The 23,021-nt window shown below is 39.7% G+C and overlaps 1 protein-coding gene and 1 pseudogene across 1 annotated transcript; both read left to right on the forward strand.

Annotated features, from left to right (window-relative positions):
* Nucleotides 1-17,234: 17,234 nt before the first annotated feature.
* LOC113339153 lies at nt 17,235-17,426 on the forward strand (annotated as a pseudogene).
* Nucleotides 17,427-18,267: 841 nt separating this feature from the next.
* On the forward strand, nt 18,268-19,424 carry LOC113338557 (serpin-Z2B-like). The gene is made up of 3 exons (XM_026583952.1): nt 18,268-18,387; nt 18,592-18,723; nt 18,924-19,424. Exons 1-3 carry the CDS (start codon nt 18,268-18,270, stop codon nt 19,422-19,424), a joined length of 753 nt encoding a protein of 250 aa, XP_026439737.1.
* The last annotated feature ends 3,597 nt before the right edge of the window (nt 19,425-23,021 follow it).

Raw genomic sequence — 23,021 nt, forward strand, 5'->3', positions numbered from 1 at the left:
AAATTGCTACTAGTATTAGTGACTCACTTGAAATACAAAGAACTTGAGACAATCTAGTCACGAAAGTACTTTGTCAGTCAGTAGTAGTCACTAACTACTTACCATTAAATTACTAATATGTTAAACCATCAACATTTGTTAATGCATGCTTTTGATGGTTAAATGTATGCCTGTGACCAATCTCTTAATAAATTCATAAACAGATCCAATGCTTTTCTCACTGAAATGAAAATAGAACTCAATAGACAGTATGGATAACTTCATAGGTAGGGATGACATAGATTTAGAGGCTCAAAGTCTCAAACTTGGCGGTACAGCATAATCTCAAATGAATCAATGATCATTTAATTGGAGTAAATTTTGTTTTGCTCACTGCTCGATGGTTTTTGGTCTAGCAATGGCGTACCAAATTATTGAAAAATATGATAAGTATATCATTTAACCTTAGCCGATTCCTATCTTCCATGAACGATCGTGCTGTTGACGGAAAGCTGTATCTGACGGAATTCTCAAAATCATTAACTAATACGACGTTCACATGGTACGATAACTTGAAACCAGGGAGCATCAACTCATGGTCGGCCATGTCCACGCTTTTTCTCAGAAAATTCTACTCAATAAAAAGAAAGGACACGGCCATAGATCTAAGAAAGTGTGGTCAGCGCATTGGGGAAGAAATAGGAAATTAAAGTACATTGTTAAAGAATACGGGCATCCAACTCAAAACCAATTGGCAATAAGTGGAGAGGCCCTACGAGATTATAAATCGCAGGATCTTAGATTGCCCAACAATGTGGGACTAATAATCTCAACACGCCCCCTCACGTGTAGCCTCGTTGGGTCTAACACGTGGACAATTAAATCGGGTGACGCGGAGTAAAGGCGCGGTCAAAGACTCGTCGCAAATAGCCTGCTCTGATACCATGTTAAAGAATACGGGAATCCAACTCAAAACCAATTGGCAATAAGTGGAGAGGCCCTACGAGATTATAAATCGCAGGATCTTAGATTGCCCAACAATGTGGGACTAATAATGATACCATATTAAAGTCTACGGGCATCCAACTCAAAACCAATTGGCAATAAGTGGAGAGGCCCTACGAGATTATAAATCGCAGGATCTTAGATTGCCCAACAATGTGGGACTAATAATCTCAACATACATCACCAGGTTTCGCTACTTTGCAATGGATTGCCATGAGGATGTCAAGGAAGAAGCGCTGGTATAAATTTACGCCATCCTTCAAGAAGAACCTAGTCAACTTTCGATTCCTGACTTTCGTTGAGCTGAAAGAATCGGCAGCAAGGATCGCCGACTGTGTGGAAGAATCTAGCTCGGACTATGCCTGGCACAACACAGTTAACGTTGTATCAACATCCCCCGCGAAATGTCCGCACAAATAACAACCAGGAGGGTTAGAATGCGCAGGAAAACCCGTCGTACAAAGGTCAACAAGCATTACATCCTCCTCTACCATGCAGCAAAGAGCAGATTGTAGGATTATTGGAACAATGGGTGGCGAATAAAGAAGCTTATATACCCCCTACAAAAGCAGATCTCAACACCATCGACAAGAACGATGCTAGGTACTGTCACCTCCACCAAAGGGTACAACACCCCATAGTTGATTGCTTTAACCTCCGAAGGATATTGCAAAAGAAACTAGAAGCAAGCGAGATTGAAATAAGAGGTATTGAAGACAATAAGGCGACCCAACACCAAGTCATGATCCAAGTAAGGACGTATGGAAGCCATGAGAAAATGATAACGATGAAGTGTGCGAAATAGAGATGGATGCCCCTGTGTTCACAAGTGCTGATGGGGTAGCTAGCAAATTCGCGCAAACGGTGCTAGCTCAAAAAAAATTCGACTCCCTCGGATTCAGCGAGGACCAGATCAAAGAAGCATCTAAGGAGATAACTTAACATCCATCGCGGCAGGAAAACCCTATGACCTCCTGATCAAGGAAGCGATTATGTTCACAGACGAAGACATCTGTTACCCCGGGGAACATCTCAGGCTACTGTACCTGACAGTGCATATCAACAAAGAACCATTGAAGAGAGCCTTTGTAGATGGAGGCGCGTCTTTGAATCTAACTTCCATGCGCACATTAGATATTTTAAGGGTACAACGGTCCGCTATCAGGATGCGAACCACTAAGATAAAGAGGTTCGGAGGTCATACCCAGACGGCTATTGATATCGTTAACCTAGTAATGAGGGTTGTCCCCATCAAAGCGCTCACACCATTCTATGTTCTCGAGGATGATACCACGTTCCATGTGCTGTTGGGAAGAGGATGGTTTCTCAACCATAAGGTAGTGGCCTCGACGTACCATCAGTGTGTCAAAACTAACATCGGGGAAAATCAAACCGGATCCCCGCCACGAGCAACCCCTTCGACCCGGAGGAAGCATACATGGATGATGCAGTTTTTTATGATATTATCAGAAGAAGTACCAGAAGCACAACCTACCCCGCTACCCAAATGGGAAGAAGGAGAGGAAGCAGAGCAATCCAAGTCTGTATTCATCCCGTCTAGGATGGTATTCCCCGTGGAGAGAAAGAGGAAACAGGAAGAGCAGCCCAGATTATAGCGATTCTCGAAACCCGATGGTGGGCACATATACCGCTTATAACAATTAACCAAGGGAGTACCCGCGGAACTACAAGGATGTGCGATAATATCAACGAATACGGAGGCGGAAGCTCCTGCGGGAAGCACTAGTCAAGACCTAGCCGAACTACCCAACGGGACGATTGACGACGAGGAATGCCAGAACCAGCTGATGGAAACAACACCCGCAGTAATAGATGACCGAGCGTCTAAAGATCTCTCCCTGGACGGTATATGGAGGAAGTAAACATCGGGTCTCAGAAAGACATGCGCCATATTATGATTAGCAAAAACCTAGATAAAGAAGAAAAATAAGTGTTGGTCAGGCTACTCAAAGAATATAAGGACGTCTTTGCCTTCGACTATGACGAGATGTCTGGTCTAGACAGCAATCTCGTTGCTCACAACCTGGGAGTATCACCCGAATTCAAGCCCGTAAAGCAAAGAAGCCGCGAATTCCCAAGAACCACGTCTCTCGCAATAAAGGAAGAGGTAGAATGACTACTGAAGGATAAATTCATCAAACCTATTCAACACCCAATCTGGCTAGCCAACATAGTTCCCGTGGTGAAAAAAAAGCAAAAAGATCAGATATTGTGCGGGCTACAGAGACCTAAATCGAGCATGCTCCAAAGACGATTTCCACTTCCCAATATCGACATGATGCTGGACGCAACAGGGGTAAGAAGAGGTTCTTATTCATGACGGCTTCAGAGGGTATAACCAGATAAGAATGGTTGCATCAGACGCGAAGAAGACTGTTTTCCAAACGCCATAGGGGAATTTTTATTACGTAGTAATGCCTTACGGTTTGAAAAATGCAGGCGCCACATATCAATGCGTGATGACGTCCATATTTCACGACTTTTTGCACCAGACGGTGGAGGTATACGTTAACGACATCGTGGTAAAGTCGCAGGCCTTTTAGGACCACATCTCGCACCTACAGACAATTTTTTAGAGGTGTAGGAAGTTCAGGCTTAGGATGAACCCCTTCAAGTTCGCCTTCGGAGTAACGTCGAGAAAATTCCTAGGCTTTGTGGTGACCAATGAAGGGATCCAAGTAGACCCAGGAAAAGTCGAAGCAATCACAACTATGGCACCGCCAATGAATAGAAAGAGTTGCAAGCGTTCATTGGGAGAATATCGTACATACACCGTTTTGTACCAGGACTGGCACAATTGATGTCCACGTTCCTACCTTTACTAAGGAAGGGCGTTACTTTCATGTGGGGAGAAGCACAATACACAGCATTCGAGAAGCTTAAGCAATGCCTAATCATCCCGCAAGTCCTCAAGCCACCAATAAAAGGGGTACCTCTATATCTCTACACCGCATTCAACAATCTGGCAATAAGAGCTGTGCTAGCACAAGATATGGGTGGAAACGACCTAGCACCTATCTATCATGTCAGTAGAGATCTTGCGAGAAGCGGAACTAAGATACCCACGCGTAGAACAAGCATGTTTATCTCTCATGTACGCAACCCAGAATCTGCACCCATACCTACTAGCACATGAAACCATTGTAGCAGCGGCAGCAAACCCGATAGCTTACCTGGCTTCCAAGCCTGTCTTAACGGGAAAAACACATCGGTGGCTATTCCAATTGTCATAATTCGATCTCAAATACCAACGGCCAAATGGAATGCGCGGAAAAGCGATAGCCGACTTGATAGCAATGTTCCCAGGAGAAGGAGACGATATGGTACACGAATACGTACCCTGTGAGGTAGCAGCCGTGGACATCGACATGTCATGGACCATGTTATTCGATTTGTCATCTTATGGTACACGAGGAGGGGTAGGACTGGTATTGAAGCTCCGCAAGGCGATCTATTATCATACTCATTCAAACTAGACTTCCCGTGCAGTAACAATGTCGCTGAATACGAATCACTAGTTTTAAGACTCAGGATGGCAAAGGAACTCAACCTGGGGAACATAGAGGTAAAAGGCGATTCAAAATTAGTGACGAATCAGTTGAACGACGGTTTCCATGTTAAAGAACCAAACTTGGCGCCTTACCGAGCAGAGGCCCATAGTCTAATCCACCAGACTGGGTTACCATTAGACCATATTGGAAGGAGTGGGAACCGAAATTCGGACGCCTTGGAAACCTTGGAAAGAAAAATGCAATTAAACGGTGAAGACGAATGCACGGTAACAGTGAGGAGGAAGGATCTACCTAGTACCTGGATAGAGGACATATCCTTTAATGAGGAAGATGATTGGAGAAGAAGGTATATAGAAGAATTGACACGAATGGAAGATTATCGAACAATGCCTACCCAAGCTCTGAGAAAGTTCCTAGTGATTCAGGGAGCCCTGTATTACCGAGCCGCCGGGGGATCCCTCACGAGATGCGTAAATAAACGGGAAGAGGAGAAGATACTCCAAGAATTACACTCGGAAACATGCAGGCAGACCTATGCCTTTCACCACTACAGAAGGCTTCAAAGGATGGGGGTATATCGGCTAAGCATGTCAGCACAAGAAGCGGCCTTTCAAGATAGCTGCATCGACTTCCAAGCTCCTCTTCAACCCGCAGAGGTATGCACGGCCAAGGGGATAGATTGGAGACAGCCATACATCGACTTTATCCAACATGGAAAGATGCCCAGTGAAAGACAGGCGTCATTAAAAATCCAAAAGAAAGCAGCGCGTTTCTTTATGAATTAAAATGTACTTTACCGGAGGAGCTACAACAACGCGGTTCTACGATGCTTATCAGAGCAGGAAGCAACCGAAGTTATGACCCGATCCCACGACGCCGAACATCAAGGCATGCGGAAGTGGTTTATATAACTCTATGAAGGCGGATTTTATTGGCCAACTATGGAAAGCGATACCTCAGAGCACGTCAGAAAGTGCTTAAGATTCCAGACGCATGGGACACTGATAAGGACACCTCACACTCAGTTTCCCAACATAGTGACGCCATGGTCGTTTCATAGCTGGGGATTGGACCTCATATTCACGATCAACCCAACATCTTCGAAGTGTCACAAATACATAATAAACGCCACCGAGTACGTGTCAAAATGGATGAAAGTGATACCTCTCAAATATTATGCTGGAGCGACTGTATCCGCGTTCATTAAGGAGCACATCATATGTACATTTGGCGCACCTATGATAATCAGGGCAGATAACGCTAAATCATTTGTGAATAAGGATGTGATAAACCTACTCTGACAATACAACACGAGGCTACACACGTCAACCCCCTATTACCCCCAGGGGAACGGGCAGGCAGAAGCGACCAACAAGACGCTTCTCCGAATTTTGAGCAGAATCGTGCATGACCATCAAGAACAACTACCACTCGCACTATGGGCATATAGGATCTCAAAACTCAGCTCAACGGGAGCATCGCCCTATTCATTAGTTTACAGTGAGGACGCGGTATTACCAGCCGAAATAGAAGTACCGAAAGCAAGAGTGGTGATGTCCAGCCGTACTATGTCGGATGAAGTAAGTCGCTTCGCACACCTAGATACAATAGAAGAAAGGAGAGCACGAGCAGAACGGTTTGCGGAGGCCTACAGGAAGCGCGCGACTAACTATTACAACCAGCGCGTCAAGGAAAGAACCTTCAAGGTGGATGATCTAGTCCTCAAAATCGCTCCTCATGTACAAAGGAACGCCAGCGCAGGAAAATTCTCCGCAAACTGGGATGGACCGTTGAGAATAAGAAAGGTTGCAAAAAGTGGGTACTATAAACTCAAATGAATGAACGACACCAAGGTCAAGTCGCCCATCAATGGCAAATGGCTGAAGTTTTTTTATGCATAAGTTGCTCAATGTACGAACACCTGCTCTATTAATAAAGGTTAAGTTATCAATAATCAGCGTGAATAACTATAAAAGGCTACGTGAATGCCAAAGGATCCCGGTCGGCTGACGAATATACAAAAGGCTACGGGAATGCCAAGGGCGCCCGGTCGGCTGACGAATATACAAAAGGCTATGGGAATTCCAAAGGCGCCTAGTCGGTTGACGAATAAAAAGGCTACGGAATGCCAACGGCACCTGGTCGGCCGACGAGTATACAAAAGGCCACGGGAATGCCAAAGGCGCCCGGTCGGCTGACAAATCTACAAAAGACGATGGGAATGCCAAAGGCGCACGATAAGCTGACAAATCTACAAAATGCCAAGGGAACGCCAATGGCGTCCGATAGGATGACGAACCTGCAAAAGTCCAAGGGAACGCCAAAGGCGCCAGATTGTCCGACATCTTCAAAAGGCTATAGACATATCCCCAGGAGGGAGTAGGCGCGTTCAACCCCACCCTCCCAACCCAATTTTTCTGAGAATTATGGGAAAATGGGCACGTTTAACCCCACCCTCCCAACCCAATCCTTGTGAAAAATTTTAAAGGAGGGAGCAGCCATGTTTAACCCCACCTCCCCAACACAATCTTTTTGATAATTTTCAGGGGGAAGGTGCGTTCAATCCCACCATCCCAACCCAATATTTCTGAGAATTCTGGGGAAAGGGGGCGCGTTCAACCCCACCCTCCCCACCGAATCCTTTTTAGAATTTTCAAGGGGGAATAATCGCGTTCAATACCACCCTCCCCACTCAATCCTTTTTTAGAATTTTCAAGGGGGTAGTAGACGCGTTCGACCCCGCCCTCCCAACCCAAACTTATTTCGAACTCAGGGAAAAGGGGCGCGTTCAACCCACCCTCCTCACTTAATCCTGGTGAAGATTTTTAAGGGGGAGTAGGAGCGTTTGACCCCACCTTTTCAACCTAATCTTTTCGAGAATTTTTAAAGGGGAGTAGGCGCGTTCAACCAACCCACATAACATCTTTGCAAGTTCCTAAAGGGGGAGCAGGGCATTTAAACCCCTCGCCTACCCATCTATCTTATGAAAAAATTTACAAGGGAGTAGGCGCGTTTAACCTTGCCCTAAATTTTAAAAAAAAAATCAAAGGGGAGAGCAGGTGTACTTAGCCTCTCCCCTCCAACTTTTTAGGAACTTTCAAACACAAATAGTATCCTACCGACCCTGTCAAGGTACCATACGAAGTGTTACGATCTGTATAAAAAAAAAAAACAATAACACTTCACCCACGTAAATAAAAACCCAAGGAGCGAACAGTTAAATAACTAAGTAAAATTCCAACAAAGTTTGAAGGACAACAAAACGAAAGCAAACCAAAACATCAGAAATCAGCCCGTGTAACCTAATACATAACTCAGTCTGCTATTAGCGCACGACAGTGAGAAATCTCTACATCCAAAGCTTCCACTATCAGACGAGCTTCATCACTTTGAATATTGGCTAAGCCAAATCACGGTCAGCTTCATTTACCATCTTATATATATCCTGCATAATTTTGTTTTTGGCTCCTGCCCCACGATCAAGCGAAAGAGTATCTCATGCTCGTCATATTCCTTTCGTGCTTTATCCTGGCGAATCATCCTAAGGGTCCACAGCAGACCCACTTCCTCCGTCAGCACTAGTAAGCGCGTCAATTTATCCTGAGGATAAGAAGGAGATACAAACGCCAAAGCGGTAGCCAGAGTAAACTTATAACCGTGAAGACGCGGTTCTCTCTGATTAGAGATATGAGGACGACAGTCAGCTATTTCACGATCTATGATGGTCATCATTACCGTAGATTCTATGAATAAAGAATTAGCCACATGCCGAGCAGTGACCGCGTCGTCCAATGCACGTTGGGCCATGAAAGACACATGCCTGACGGCGTTATCTTTCAGTTCAGCCTGGTAGGCCGAATATTGCGCGTCAAGCCTGGCGCGCATGGAGTTCCTATTCGCTACTCTCTAGTCCCGAAGCACCTCGTTCTCGGTCTTCACTAGAAACAACCGAGCTAACTCATGATGTTTAAACAACGCTGAATCCAGCGCGGGGATGGGTGCCAAGTTCAATACATAACCATGAAGATATTGAGCCATCTAGCGAGGTATTTATTTCAAGTATAGGAGGGATGCTCAGAATGAAGTAGAAGATGAAAGTGATGGTTGAACCGGAAGTCGCTACTCATTTATATATAGAAAGATGGTGTCTTTAATAGTATTATAACCGCCTGAATTCCTGGTGCATGGAGCAATACGTGGCATCCCGTGAGAAGAGGATCCCAAAGAGGCACGAAAAGAAAGAAGGGCCATCATAAGATATAATAATGACTACTGGGTCATTTGACAATTGACCCAATAGTCAGGGGACTAATATTGATACATGAAAAATAATACCCCTTAGTACGATTAGGGTACCCCAAAGGGGAAGTAAATCCAACATAAGACATGGGGACTTGGGGACTAAGGCCCAAGTCCAATAAAAGAAGGTCCATGAAACAAGAGGGATAAGGAAGGAATTAATGAAGAAGGAGGTCATATTAGAGAAGGAGTGACATTAGTGGTAATTAAGGAGGTTTTGGACATGTGGCATGATGTCATAAAAGGAATGGCTTTTGGGAAATTCTACATAAAGAGGTACAAGGTATAATAGAAAGCAAGTTCTCTCTCTTACCATTCCTATAGAAAGTGTTGTCATAAGGTGTGACTAGGACGGGTATAACCAAAATCATATTCACCCCTCAACAATACGCATAAAAATCAGTTCTCATTAAGATTTGACGTCGTACAGCAACACCCATCGAAGTTAAAAGTAAACCAAAAAAAATCAAAATAAATGAATTCCTCTTCCTCTTCCCGTATATGGATCAATTAATGATAATTAAAACAATCCAAACTGAAGCTCTGGTACTATGATATGTGTAAAGGATTTCTTACACTGAAGCTATATAAACTAATTAGATTTGTTGATGAGGAAAGGAAATCATTCCCAACACTTCGAGCCGATGATTGTTTCGATCTCTCTGATATCACCAATGAAGTAGGAAGACTGTGCGAGTTCTCCGCTTCTTCTTCTCTCTCGCACTCAACACGTTTGATGAAATGTATGTGCATAGATTTAACTTTGGTTAGGATATTAAGTCATATGCCTATTTTATATAAGGGTATTTTGGTAAATTAGTTGGACGGTCAATTTTAGTCTACGACCCTATTGCATTAATGGCATGTTATACGATCCAGACCCTAATTAAGCCATAAACATGCGACCCTTTTACAAAATGTCTCTTTCAAGATGAGCAAAAAGAGAGTTCTTGAATCTTTTGGTTGGACACAGCTTTAAAGCCTTCAAGCAGCTTCCACTAGGATCCAATCTCAAACCTACTCATTGTTTTGGCTTAACTTTCGGAACAAGTTTTGCGAACCTATAAATTGGAAAACTTAATATATATATATTTACATGTGTAAATCTGAAAGTTAAATGTAATTCATATGTTTGATGCATTAGGGATTCTGCTGTTCTAGACCGCATATATGAGAGAAATAAAACTGAAAGTTCAGACACCCTCTTTCAAAATTCATGGATTGCCAAAACGGAAAAGTGTAAAAGAATCGAAGCTATCAAAAGATAGCATAAAGGCTAGTAATTCATGTGTAAATATTGTTAGAGACATCTGGCTGAACGAGTCGAAGAACAAGAATTTTGTATTCTCTCCGTTCTCAGTAGACGCTGCTCTAGGGTTACTAGCTTCAGAAGAAACAGCTGAAACTGGTTACCAAACGGATTCTTTCTTTGCTATTTGGAAGACGATCCAAAGGACTTGTTATTCACTTGCGTGACTCCAGAAGTTGAAGGCGCGGATATACTGAGAGAACTAAGTAGCTAAGGGTAGTCTAATTGGTCTCAAAGCGGCTTAATTATGAGAGTATTAAACCTATATTAGGTCCCGAGGTTTTTCTGCATTTGCGGTTTCCTCGTTAACAAAATCTTGATGTGTCTTTTACTTTGATTTTCGCATTATAATTGTTTATTATAATAAAGTAAAATACACATATGTTAACTCTGTCATACTTTATAGTGATCCTATAGAGTTTGGTTATTACCAAACCTATTATCAAGTAGCACACTTTGATTGTCGTATTGTCTCGATCTCTTATTCATAGACGATCACACAAAGTATGGATACCAAAGTTGTTGTATTGTATAGACTTTTTTCATAAACGATCACACTTGGTAAGAGGACTTATAGGTTGATAAATAAAAGATTGTGGTGTATTTTGGTATGCTCGTCTTTTCAATTGGTATCATGGCGGGAAAACACGAAAAGATCTAACAATCTGTGTTTGGTGCTTTCCAACCTATAAGACATGAGTCAAAGTAGAGTTAAGAGAGAGCTAAAACTAAATAAAGACTCAGTTAACGTATCGCAAGAGTTTATTGAACCATTCTCAGAATTTGTTTGTGAGCAATTGCTTACTTACAAAAGGCTAATTGAGAAAAATCGGGATGAGTTTAAAGCAATAACTATTGATTGTGAAAGGATTCACCAAAATCTCAAAAAGTTTAGGGAAGATGTTTCTTAAAAAATACAGGGTATTGAATAAAAAGATAAGAAAATAATAAAAATCGTCGAGCTCCAATGCAAGGGGACCCACAAAAAGGTAACATTAAAACTCAGACTTCATATGTTACTAAGTATTGTTATTATTGTGGTAATAAAAGACACTTGCCATTGGGATGCAAAGTTCGTAAGGTTCAAGATGCACTTTCCACTGTATCAAACAAATTGGCTAAGTTTTCTCCCCGAAAGAACTCAGATCGTTATTGTCCAAAGTTTAGGCAAAATAATTATTATAATGATAGTTCAAATTTTGCCTATCGCTCGACAAGGTTATCTCATAAAAGACCCAAACTAGAAAGAGAGATGACTTTCTAAATGCAAAGACAAAATCTGATGTTCCAAATTGGAGAAAGGTTGTTTCGCAAAATATCCAAAAGGACAATGGTCATAATGGTATGAATGAGAAAGTTGCTCATGCGAAACCCAACTCTAAATGGGTCCCGAAGTCCTCCATAGCCAAGAAGGGACAAGTTAGTCAAAAAAATGACTCTCGGATGTTAATTGTTGGCAACAATAATTACAAGAGTTTTCTTGAAAGATTAATGAAAGACATCATGTTGTCTAATATCTCTTGTACGAATGCAAGTTGTGATAATGGCACTCTTCATCACAAGTCAAAGAAGAAAAACAAGAGATGGAACAAGAGTAATAAGAAAACCAAGTAAGAGGTCAAGAGTGATGATCCTGTCTTAGTCACTTGTGACAAAGAAAACAAGGCTCAACCAAATACAACCTAGTTGTGTTGGAATGTGCATGCTCACCTTTGTGCTCAATCTTATGAAGGGTGAGGGAGCATATGAAACTGAGCACATGACCTCTCGGTTATACATTATATGACTAATTAACATCTTTATGAAGATTTTTTTTCTTCTATACTCATACCTTCTTTATCTATATTTGAGATTTTGATAAGAGCATTACTTTTTGTAAAGACACAAAACCATTACTGTCCACTACTATTCACCGACCCCCACTATCACAAAAACCAGCCACCACCACTATTTCTTCCTCCACCAGTAATGTTACCGCCTCCACCACTCACACACACCCGCCACCATTTCTGCCACCCATTACTTCCTCCACTACCACCATTTAGTAATACTATGATTTTCAGTAAAATTAATTATTAATAAAAATATGTATTTGTGAGAAATAATCAAGTTGAACAAAAACATATGTATTTATTATTAATAAAAATATAAAATACATATACAAAAAGATATATTTTTGTGTACTTTTTTGTATTATTTCGTATTTAAGAGATTAAGTAAGGGAATATGTGTTATAAAATATTAATTAATCATTTATTATAACCAATTAATGAGACATTAATTAATAAAACATTTGTAATGACAAAGACATTAATGTCATTATCAAATATCACTAATATAAATGATAATGACTTTAAAACATTAATTAAATAAAAAAGTTAAATTTTAAAATAAAAGTTAAATCTAAAAAAATAAGTGATAAGGACATTATTATCATTATCAAATATCATTGATATAGGGTTATTGGTTTTACTACCTAGCGGTTCTATTTCGTTCTTATTGAATACGCCTCAAAAAAAAATTGGTATGCCTGAACAGGTTTCTAATAAATTCATAAACAATGCTTTTCTCCCTAAAATGAAAATAGAACTCAATAGACAATATGGATAACTTCATAGGTAGAGATGACATAGTTTTAGAGGCCCAAAGTCTCAAACTTGGCAGTATAGTATAGCATAATCTCAAATGAATCAATGATCATTTAATTGGAGTAAATTTTGTTTTGCTCACTGCTCGATGGTTTTTGGTCTAGCAATGGCGTACCAAATTATTGAAAAATATGATAAGTATATCATTTAACCTTTGGGAAATATTAATTTTGTGGAAAACTAAGTATACAAAATGGGCTTTGGCCCATGAGGTATACGAGAAGTTCATGAACGGGTACCGAAAGAACAAAAAAAAGTGTTTCAGACTTTTAGGCGTATGGGATGAATTCCACGGCCGTGCCAATTCTTGCAATAGGTGTCTGCAGCAAGGGCAGAGTAACCAATTAAGACTTTAAGTTGCCTGGGAGAACAATAGAACATGGAACATACCGCCGAATCACCTGTATTTCTGAAGCTAACTGAACGGCCCATGACTTAAACACCATATATGCATCTGACTCAGACGTGGCATCTCTTTCACATTTGACTTGGGTTAATTCAGATTCTAGCCTAGAGTCAGCAAAAATAAACACCAAACAGGGCATTCCCTAGGAAGTTCTTCCCAAGTTTGTAATTAACGTCATTCAATGGGTAATTTTCTACCTTGTTAATGTTAGGCTATAGTTAGAAGGGGTTACGAATGTTTGACATGCGCTTTAAATATCAGATTTTTCATTTTTCTTTTGTCACACACAGGCAAAAACTGTCATCGCCCATATTTAATTCACGAAGTAAGATTTCCGTTCAGATGTTTGGCTAAGCCTTGACTACGCATCACTCTCACACTACTATTTTAAGGAAGAGCACTTTCAAGAAGAGCAAAAAGAGCGCTCTTGAATCTTTGGTTGGACACTTAAAGCCTTCGAGCAGCTTCCACTGGGATCCAATCTCAAACCTTTTCATCTTTTTTGCATAATTTTCGGAACAAGTTTTGTGAACCTCTAAATTTGGAAACTCAATATATTTACATGTGTAAATCTGAAAGTTAACGTAATTCATCTGTTTGATGCGTCATGGCTTCCGCTGTTCTAGACCGCAGATATGATGAAAGTTAACAAACCTTCTTTCTAAACTCATGGATCGCCAAAACGAAAAAGGGTAAAAAAATTGAAGCTATCAAAAGATAGCATATAAGCTAGCAATTCATGTGTAAAGCTTGTTAGAGACATCTGGCTGAAAGAGTCAAAGAAAAAGAATTTTGTATTCTCTTCGTTCTCATTGGACGCTGCTCTAAGGTTACTAGCTTCAGGAGCAACAGCTGAACCTCTAAAAGAAATACTAGGTTTTCTCAAATGTGAAAGCCTCGAACACCTCCAACCCTTTCTCAGTAAATTTGTTATTGTTTATTTTGATGACATACTAATTTTTAGTCGCAGTGAGCCAGAACACCTCCAACATCTTTCACAAGTGTTTCAAGTTCTTGCTGACAACTCTTTATATGTTAATTTGAAGAAGTGTACCTTCATGGCTTCTTCAGTAACATTTTTGGGATATGTGATTTCTACTGATGGTATTCATGTCGATCCTTCTAAAGTTCAAGCAATTGAAGATTGGCCAGTTCCTACTTCTATTCATGATGTTCGTAGTTTTCATGGTTTGGCTTCTTTCTATCGAAGATTTGTGAAGAACTTTAGCTCTATTTCTGCACCTTTGACTGACTGTCTCAAGAAGGAGAAGTTTGAGTGGACGGAAGCAATGGATAAAAGCTTTATTCTTCTTAAAGAAAAGCTTTGTACGGCACCAATTCTTGCACTTCCGAATTTCAACAAGCCTTTTGAAATAGATTGTGATACATCTGTTGTTGGTATTGGTGCAGTATTATCACAGGAGGGTCATCCAATTGCATATTACAGTGAGAAGAATTCAGATGCACAGAAGAAATTGTCTACATATGAATTAGAGTTATTGGCTCTTGTTCAATCTCTTAAGAAGTGGCATACTTATCTTATACATAGGGAATTTGTTGTCAACACTGACAACCATGCTTTGAAGTTTTTGAATACTTCTGCTAAAGTTAACAGAAGGCATGATCGATGGCTTTCCACACTCAACAAATACACTTTCTCCGTGAGACATAAAAGTGGCAAATTGAATCAAGTTGCTGATGCCTTAAGTAGAAGAAGTCATCTATTAACTACAATTCGTAATGAGAGTTATGCATTTGACTATATCAAAGACATTTATCCAGAAGATGAAGATTTTGGCAAACTATGAGATCAATGCAGTTCTCAAACTCATGGGGTTGATGATTTTCTTATACAAGAAGGTTTTCTTTTTAAAGGGAATCGATTATGTATTCCTCAAGGGTCTTTACGTTTACATCTTATGAGAGAATTACATGGCAGTGGTCTTGGTGGTCATTTTGGGAGAGATAAAACCATTGAAGGACCTCAGTTATCTTTCGTTGGCGGTGTTTGGGTCGATAAATTTACTCCTCTTAAACCTTCGTTCAAAGAAGTTGCAAACGGAATTTATAAAGCAAAAGCCAAGAGTGTGGATTTCAAAAATAATGTAAGTGCATATATACCATAAAAATAATCTTACTTTCTACTGTTTTCTCTTTTGATTCATTCTCTGTGTTTTGATCTGCATATAGACCATAAAAATTTCCCAGGGACGTTAATATGTCATTAAAAACAACTATTTTGATTTGTTGTTGTAACTTATTCAGAGCGAAAAGGTGTTGAAGAGGGTGAACATATGGGTTAAGAAATAAACGAATGGATTAATACAAGATATCCTTCCTAATGGAGATGTTAATGGACATACAAAGGTTATATTAGCGAATGCACTCTATTTCAAGGGATTATGAAAGCACAATCAATTTGAGCCATCACTTACAAAGAAATCAAAGTTCTTTCTCCTTGATGGCAATAACTCAGTAGAAATTCCCTTCATGTCGAGTACTAAGAATTATCAACATATTAGTTGTTTTGATAACTTCAAAGTACTTGGACTCCCATACCAATCAAGAACACAGGAAACTGATTTTCCGTTCAAACCGAGTAATAATCCATATTTTTATATGTATATAATTTTACCTGACCAACTAGATGTACTAGGTGAACTTATAGAAAAGGTGTGTTCTGATTCAGCTGGTTTTCTGGATCGACATGTCTAGGACTATCATCCATATGTTCCAACTACGAAATTCAAGATTCCTAAGTTCAATATTCTTTTCGATTTCGAAGTATCACGAGTACTCAAGGAGTTAGGTATAGTTTTGCCTTTTGATGAATCCAAAGCACAGCTGACTGAGATGGTGAATATTGATAATTCTAGTAATGAACACAGGCTTCACGTTTCAAAGGTTTATCACAAATGTTTTGTTCAAGTTGATGAGGAAGGAACCGAAGATGCTGCTTCTACCGTTAGTCGTAGTATGCTCCGCAAATATTTTCGCCGTAGTCCCCCACCTCCTCCTCCTCCTGTTGATTTTGTTGCGGATCATCCTTTCATGTTCATTATCACAGAGGAAACTAGTGGCGTGGTGTTTTTCATGGGACATGTCCTTGATCCTTCGTTAAACTCGTGACTTTGGACATATCATTGGTATTTGGCAAGAATGAGGTGGGAAAAAAACAGCAACCTAGGAAATAACACTGATATACCTCTTCATCTTTCTTCAATCTGTTTTTCTTTAGAATTTGCTGTGATTTTAGGTTCATTTGTCGTATATATCCATGTCCTCCTATGTTGTGCGATGTTTTTGTTATTCTAAAGTATAGTATGTTTTTGCTAATGCTATGTTTTAGAATTTTTCTATCCTATGCTTGTTTAATTTTGAAATACTATGTCTATCTTCAACATTTTTCTTCTGGATTTCTTTAGGCTTTTGATGCTATGCTTTTATGAATGTACTGTACACATATTTTACATTCATCATGGTAGATATTTACACAGTATTTTCTCTGAAGCTTCGTTAATACTACTACCTGAATAGAGTAGAGCTTTAGTACCTGAATAACATATACACATTCATCCATCTATATTTTCGTGGCTCATACAGGTTTCGAACATGCGACCTTCTAAAGGTATAGTTATTATATATGGTTCCCTCTCCCAACGGGATTCAGAAATAGCTGCTAGACCCTCATTTCATTTCTTATCTTAGTCCCACAAGGACACCACTATGAAATAGACTCTGGTTTATAGTGAGTGGAATTTGGAAACTGGACACGACACTACAAAAAAGAAGGCTTCTAGGGACGGCCAGTTTTGAAAAAAACCCTTCCTAAAGAAGGATATTTGGGATGGTGATGGCCTGACCGTCCCTAATAATCATAAAATATTTAAATCAAGGCTAAAATATGTCCGTCCCAAAAAGAAAACATGGCCAAATAGTATTAGTGACGGTGGAACAGGGGACGGTACATAAACCGTCCCTAATACCTCTTGGGACGGTTTTTTGTCCTCTTGGGACGTTTTTTGGCCGTCCCAAGAGGCCTTCTGTTTTGTAGTGCGACCTTACTTGAACAGGATCTGTTCTATAGGCTCGTACCTCTGTATCCTTGAGTTCTAAGGAGACATGAACCTCAATCTGGTTGATGAAACAGGACCGCACGATCAGAGCGTGATTAATGGCTGCCGGTCTATGATGTAGACATCTTGGCCTTGGCCTGCTGTGATGATTGTGAGGTTGTCTGACAGACTCCAAATCTTTTTAGGATCAGATTTTTTTTTCTTTTTTGGATAGTATGTTCCTATATGTCATTCTCTAGTCACTGTCCATTTCAACGAGCTTTGTAAATGGCAATGACCTTGGACCTTGCTGTTATACCCAAAATTGTAATGCTCTTGTAGTCGCTTTCCTTAGGTGAGTGTGCCCCGACCTAAACTTATAGGGAGACGAAATGCATATAAGGTAGGTATTACTACAAGGATGTCAGTAGAATGACCAGGAAATTCAAAGATAAGTTACGCCAAGAAGGTTTTGGGTCGGTACACAGAAGATTTACTCTGAAGCTACATGGTAATTCTGTTTGTGCAGATAGCAGCTAAGACTCGGGTGTCACAATCTGTCGAACCTCATTTCAGTATCTAACAGTAGTGTAAATTGGTAATTGTAAATTTGTTTATCATTTGTTTTTTTTCTTGAAAGGTTAGTGTATACAGTATACTGTTGCCATTAGAGTAATAGCAGATTGTTTTTCTATTCATTTCTTGATCCCTTCTTTTCAAATAGAGCGCTCTTGTTCTTTGGTTGAACACATCTATAAAGCCTTTAACCAGTAGGTCCAATCTTAATTCTTTTGCATAACTTTCGGAACAAGTTTTGCGAACCTCTAAATTGGGCTTACATGCATGTGTAAATCTAAAAGTTAACCTAATTCACCCGTTTTATGCATTAGGGCAGAAGCTTCTGATGTTCTAGTAGATTATCTAAAATGGGAAACTCTATATATTTACATGCGTGAATCTAAAAGTTAACCTAATTCACTTGTTTTATGCATTTTTAGGGCTTCTGATGTTGTTCTAGTAGATTATCGTAAAAATGAGAGGGATGAGATTAAAAGTTAACACACCCTCTTTCAAAACTCGTGGATCACCAAGCAGTACAAGTGTAAAAGAATCGAAGCCATCAAAAGATAGCATAAAAGCTAATAATTCATGTGTAAATCTTGTTAGAGACATCTAGCTGAACGAGTCGAAGAACAAGAATTTTGTATTCTCTCCGTTCTCAGTAGACGCTGCTTTAGGGTTACTAGCTTCAGGAACAACAACTGAAACTCTAAAAGAAATATTAGGCTTTCTCAACTGTGAAAGCCTCGAACATCTGCATACGGTTACTTCTGAAGTTATCGACTCTTCTGGCCAGACTGAAGAACTTCAGCTGTCTTTCGTTGGCGGTGTTTTGGTCGACAAGTCCACTCCTCTTAAACCTTCGTTCAAAGAAGTTGCAAACGGAATTTTTAAAGCAAAAGCCAAGACTGTGGATTTCAAAAATAATGTAAGTGCATATATACCATACAAATGATCTCTCTCTACTGTTTTCTCTTTTGATTCATTCTCTGTGTTTCGATCTGCATATAGACCACACCATAAAAATTTCCCAGGGACGTTAGTATCTGTTTTGTTTCTTTTTAGAGTATTAACTAATATATCATTTATAACAACTATTTTGATTTGTTGTTGTTGTAACTTATTCAGAGCGGAAAGGTGCTGAAGAGGGTGAACAGACGGGTTAAGAAAGAAACCAATGGATTAATACAAGATATCCTTCCTAATGGAGTTGTTGATGAACATACAAAGGTTATATTAGTGAATGCACTCTATTTCAAAGGATTATGGAAGCACAATCAATTTGAGCCATCACTTACAAAGAAATCAAAGTTCTTTCTCCTTGATGGCAATAACTCGGTAGAAATTCCCTTCATGTCGAGTACTAAGAATTATCAATATATTAGTTGTTTTGATAACTTCAAAGTACTTCGACTCCCATACCAATCAAGAACGCAAGAAACTGATTTTACGTTCAAACTGAGTAACCCATATGTTTATATGTATATAATTTTGCCTGACCAACTAGATGGACTAGGTGAACTAGAAGGACACTCCTCTCTACAAAATATTATTCTAATTACAGCACATTCAAGAAGGACACCCCCCTTTGCAAATCTATCATTAACCATAGCAACAATATATTACTAAAGAACTAGAGCAGCAAAGATAATAATTTAGTAGTTCGCAACCCTGCTTTACTTTCCACTTCTTTACTAACTGTACTCTTTTGAAAGTTGAACCTGAATCTGAATCTGTATCCAAATGGTAGCCTAAAGTAAGATATCCTCAAGATGCAAGGAATCTCATCGACCCTTTTCTTTGAACAACTCCGTCTTCTCTGCAATCTCCCTCACTACGACATTCCGGTTTACCTTTGATTCGCTAACATAGTACTTGACGAGCGCAGAGTTAAGACGATGTTTTATGGCAGTGAGAAATTTTAAGGGAACTGACGGAATTTCAAGCATACCATGCTTCAAGTCTTCAAATATAACTGTCATGTCAATTATTTCAGGTCCACGGAGTGCCAGATTAACAATCTCGATGTCGTGTAGTGGGAACACAATGAAAGGTATTTAAAGCACCACTAGGGAAGAATAAGTCAGGACAAAGGTGGTTGGTCGACCCGTGGGAGAAACCCCAATAAATTCGCATTCCTCTGGCGCCAATGGTTTAGGTAGTCTAAGCTTCTGCCACATATGTATAACTACTTTGGTAAAGTGTCGTATAAGTGCATTATCATGTTGGAGACAGTAACAACAATCGTAATAAATTGAGAACAAAATACTTATCTCAAACCGACGCTTGATTGAAGTTCCTGGAGATGCACTGATAATGGTAGCAGGAACAAGTAGAGGCACGTATGAGATACGCTGGCCTAAATGCAATATTGCCTGCTACTCCTTTGGAAGAGAGATGTTATAGCAGTTGGCAAGTCACCTCCAGGATACAACTACTGATAGTACTCCTCAATGTAGCATACAAAGAGAGTACTCTAAGAGCTTGGCAGAGATTTATGAAGAAAATGAAATAGTTACAGAGAAACTAAAACAGTAGAAGAGAAGAACAAGAGAGGAAGAAGCTACTTCTTTTCTGTTGTGTCTATTTAAAACTGAGCTGAACAAATCCTTTTATAGTCAACCAAAAAATGACCCGTCACTAACAAAGAAAGATTCCCACGCGTATAAAAAACATTGTCTGACTTCTGACTAAAGCTGAAAAGAAAAGCAACTGTCAAAAATATTTTCTGACTTCTGACAAAAGCTGAAAAGCAACAGTGAAACATTTTCTGACTTCTGAAAAAAGTTGAAAAGAAAAGCAGAGATAAGACATTTTCTTTTGTCAGTCAAAGCACGCGTGTCAGACAAAAACAGAGTGAGATTCTTTATGCGTGTGACAAAACATGTACAAACAAAGGCTAAGAGATTCTTCTACATGTGTGGAATGCACGAATGAAAATTTCAGTAAAAAGATAGGTTTGTGAACCCACAACCGAACCCGAACCTGACCTGCCCGCCCGACCGGAAGGACGGCGGCGTGCGTGCTTCGGTGCGAAGCACGGCGCGTACGGGAAAGTCAACCTTGCCATAGTCTAAGTCTTCCCCCTCACACAAAATTGTGTAGACCCAAAGGTCCATGCCCTTTAGGCAAAACCCATGGTATTTAAGTCTAAAACTCTTAAGATTTTAGTCTATGTGGGACTATTGTTTTATCTATTCAAATGAAAAGAAAAAAAACTAGTGGGCAATAGGTCTAGGGATCAAGTCAAGTTCCATGCTTTTTCAAAACCCGTTTTTTTCTAACAATTCCCCACATTAATGATAAAACATATCGATAAAACACAAGAAAACAGAATACATCAAAATTAGGCTAAGGTGTCCCATAGATTGAACCTTAACTTAGTGAGAGGTTACCGGAACTGCTTGTTGAAACGGTGAACACAATGTCTTGAACTTCCAACAGGGAATGCAATTCAGAAATAACAACCACACTTGATGCTATAAAATAAAGTTGCCAAGCTCTTGCTGTTGTGCCCGTTTTGGTCGTGGGCTAAATCTCGGACTTAATGAATGTCTCTAAAGAATCAGCTCAGATTCTCATAGGAAGCGGCCCCACTTCCAACATCCACACAGGTGAGTCCATTAAGAGTGTCATGTTACACCCCACTTTAAAAAAATCCATGAAAATCATTAAGATCTCAACAGATCATCCTAATTCATGCAGGTAGCAGTATCACACGGTGACATCATAGGGAGGGACAAAGATAGTGATGTATCGATATCACCATAAATTAGTTGTCTCATTGAACCTTGATCTTGGAGATCCACTCACAAGGTTTAGTATCCTTCATGGTGACTTATTCAATGAGCTTAAGTCCCATCCTCCTCGATGTGGATCTAACTACCTCTCTAGATAAACCTTTTGTCAAAGGATCTGAAATATTCTCTTTATACCTAACAAAGTCGATAGAGATGATACCAGTAGAGAGTAGTTGTTTCACTGTCTTGTGTCTTCTTTGTAGATGTATGGACTTTCTGTTGTATACACTATTCCTTACGCAACCAATAGCATCTTGACTATCACAGTGGATTGCGATCGAAGACACGGGCTTGGGCCAGAGTGGAATTCCTCCCAGGAAACCTCGTATCCATTCAGCTTCCTCTCCATCTTTCTCCAAGGCTATAAACTCAGACTCCATAGTGGATCGAGCTATACATGTCTGTTTGGAAGACATACATGACACAGACGCACCTCCAAGTGTGAAGATGTACCCACTAGTGGATTTGCACTCATCTGAGTCTGATATCCAGTTAGCATCACAATACCCTTCTAGCACAACAGGATACTTCCCAAAACTTAAGCAATAGTTTGAAGTTCCTCTCAGGTACCGTAGAACTCTGTAGAGAGAATTCCACTGATCCGCCTAGAGTTGCAAGTGTACCTGGTTAATCTACTCACAGTGTAGGCAATGTCAGGTCTTGTGCAGTTCATCAAATACATAAGACTTCCAGTAATGCGAGAATACTCAAGTTGAGAAATTCCCTCACCTTGTTCTTTTTCAAGTTACAAATGGGATCATAAGGAGTAGATACATGTTTAACATTTTCATGATTAAATCTCTTAAGTACAGTTTCAGCATAATGAGATTTACTAAGACTATATTCATCAGACGTCTTTTTTGATTTTCATCCTTAAGATTACATCAGCAGGGCCTAAGTCTTTCATGTCAAAATTTTCGTTAAGCATGCTTTTAGTGGTATTAATAATATCCAGGTTATTGTCTAATATGAGCATATCATCAATATACAGGCACACAATAACATGAGAATCATCCAAAGATTTAATGTAAACACATTTATCAGATTCATTAACCTTGAAGCCATTAGATACCATTACATGATCAAATTTTTCGTGCCACTATTTAGGTGCTTGTTTTAAGCCATACAGAGATTTGTTCAGTTTGCATACTTGTCTTCAAAACCTTTCACAACAAAACCTTCAGGTTGGTCCATATAAATTTCTTCATTCAATTCACCATATAAAAATGCAGTTTTAACATCCATCTGATGTATATCTAATCATAAATAGAAGCAATCGCAATCAGCATCCTAATAGAAGTGACTCTTGTGACCGCTGAATAAGTATCAAAGAAATCTAATCCTTCTTGTTGTCTATAGCCCTTAGCTACCAACCTAGATTTTTATTTTTCTATAGTTCCATCTGTTCTAAGCTTCCTTTTGAATA

Source organism: Papaver somniferum, unplaced genomic scaffold (assembly GCF_003573695.1).
Source record: "Papaver somniferum cultivar HN1 unplaced genomic scaffold, ASM357369v1 unplaced-scaffold_19, whole genome shotgun sequence".
Taxonomy (NCBI): domain Eukaryota; kingdom Viridiplantae; phylum Streptophyta; class Magnoliopsida; order Ranunculales; family Papaveraceae; genus Papaver; species Papaver somniferum.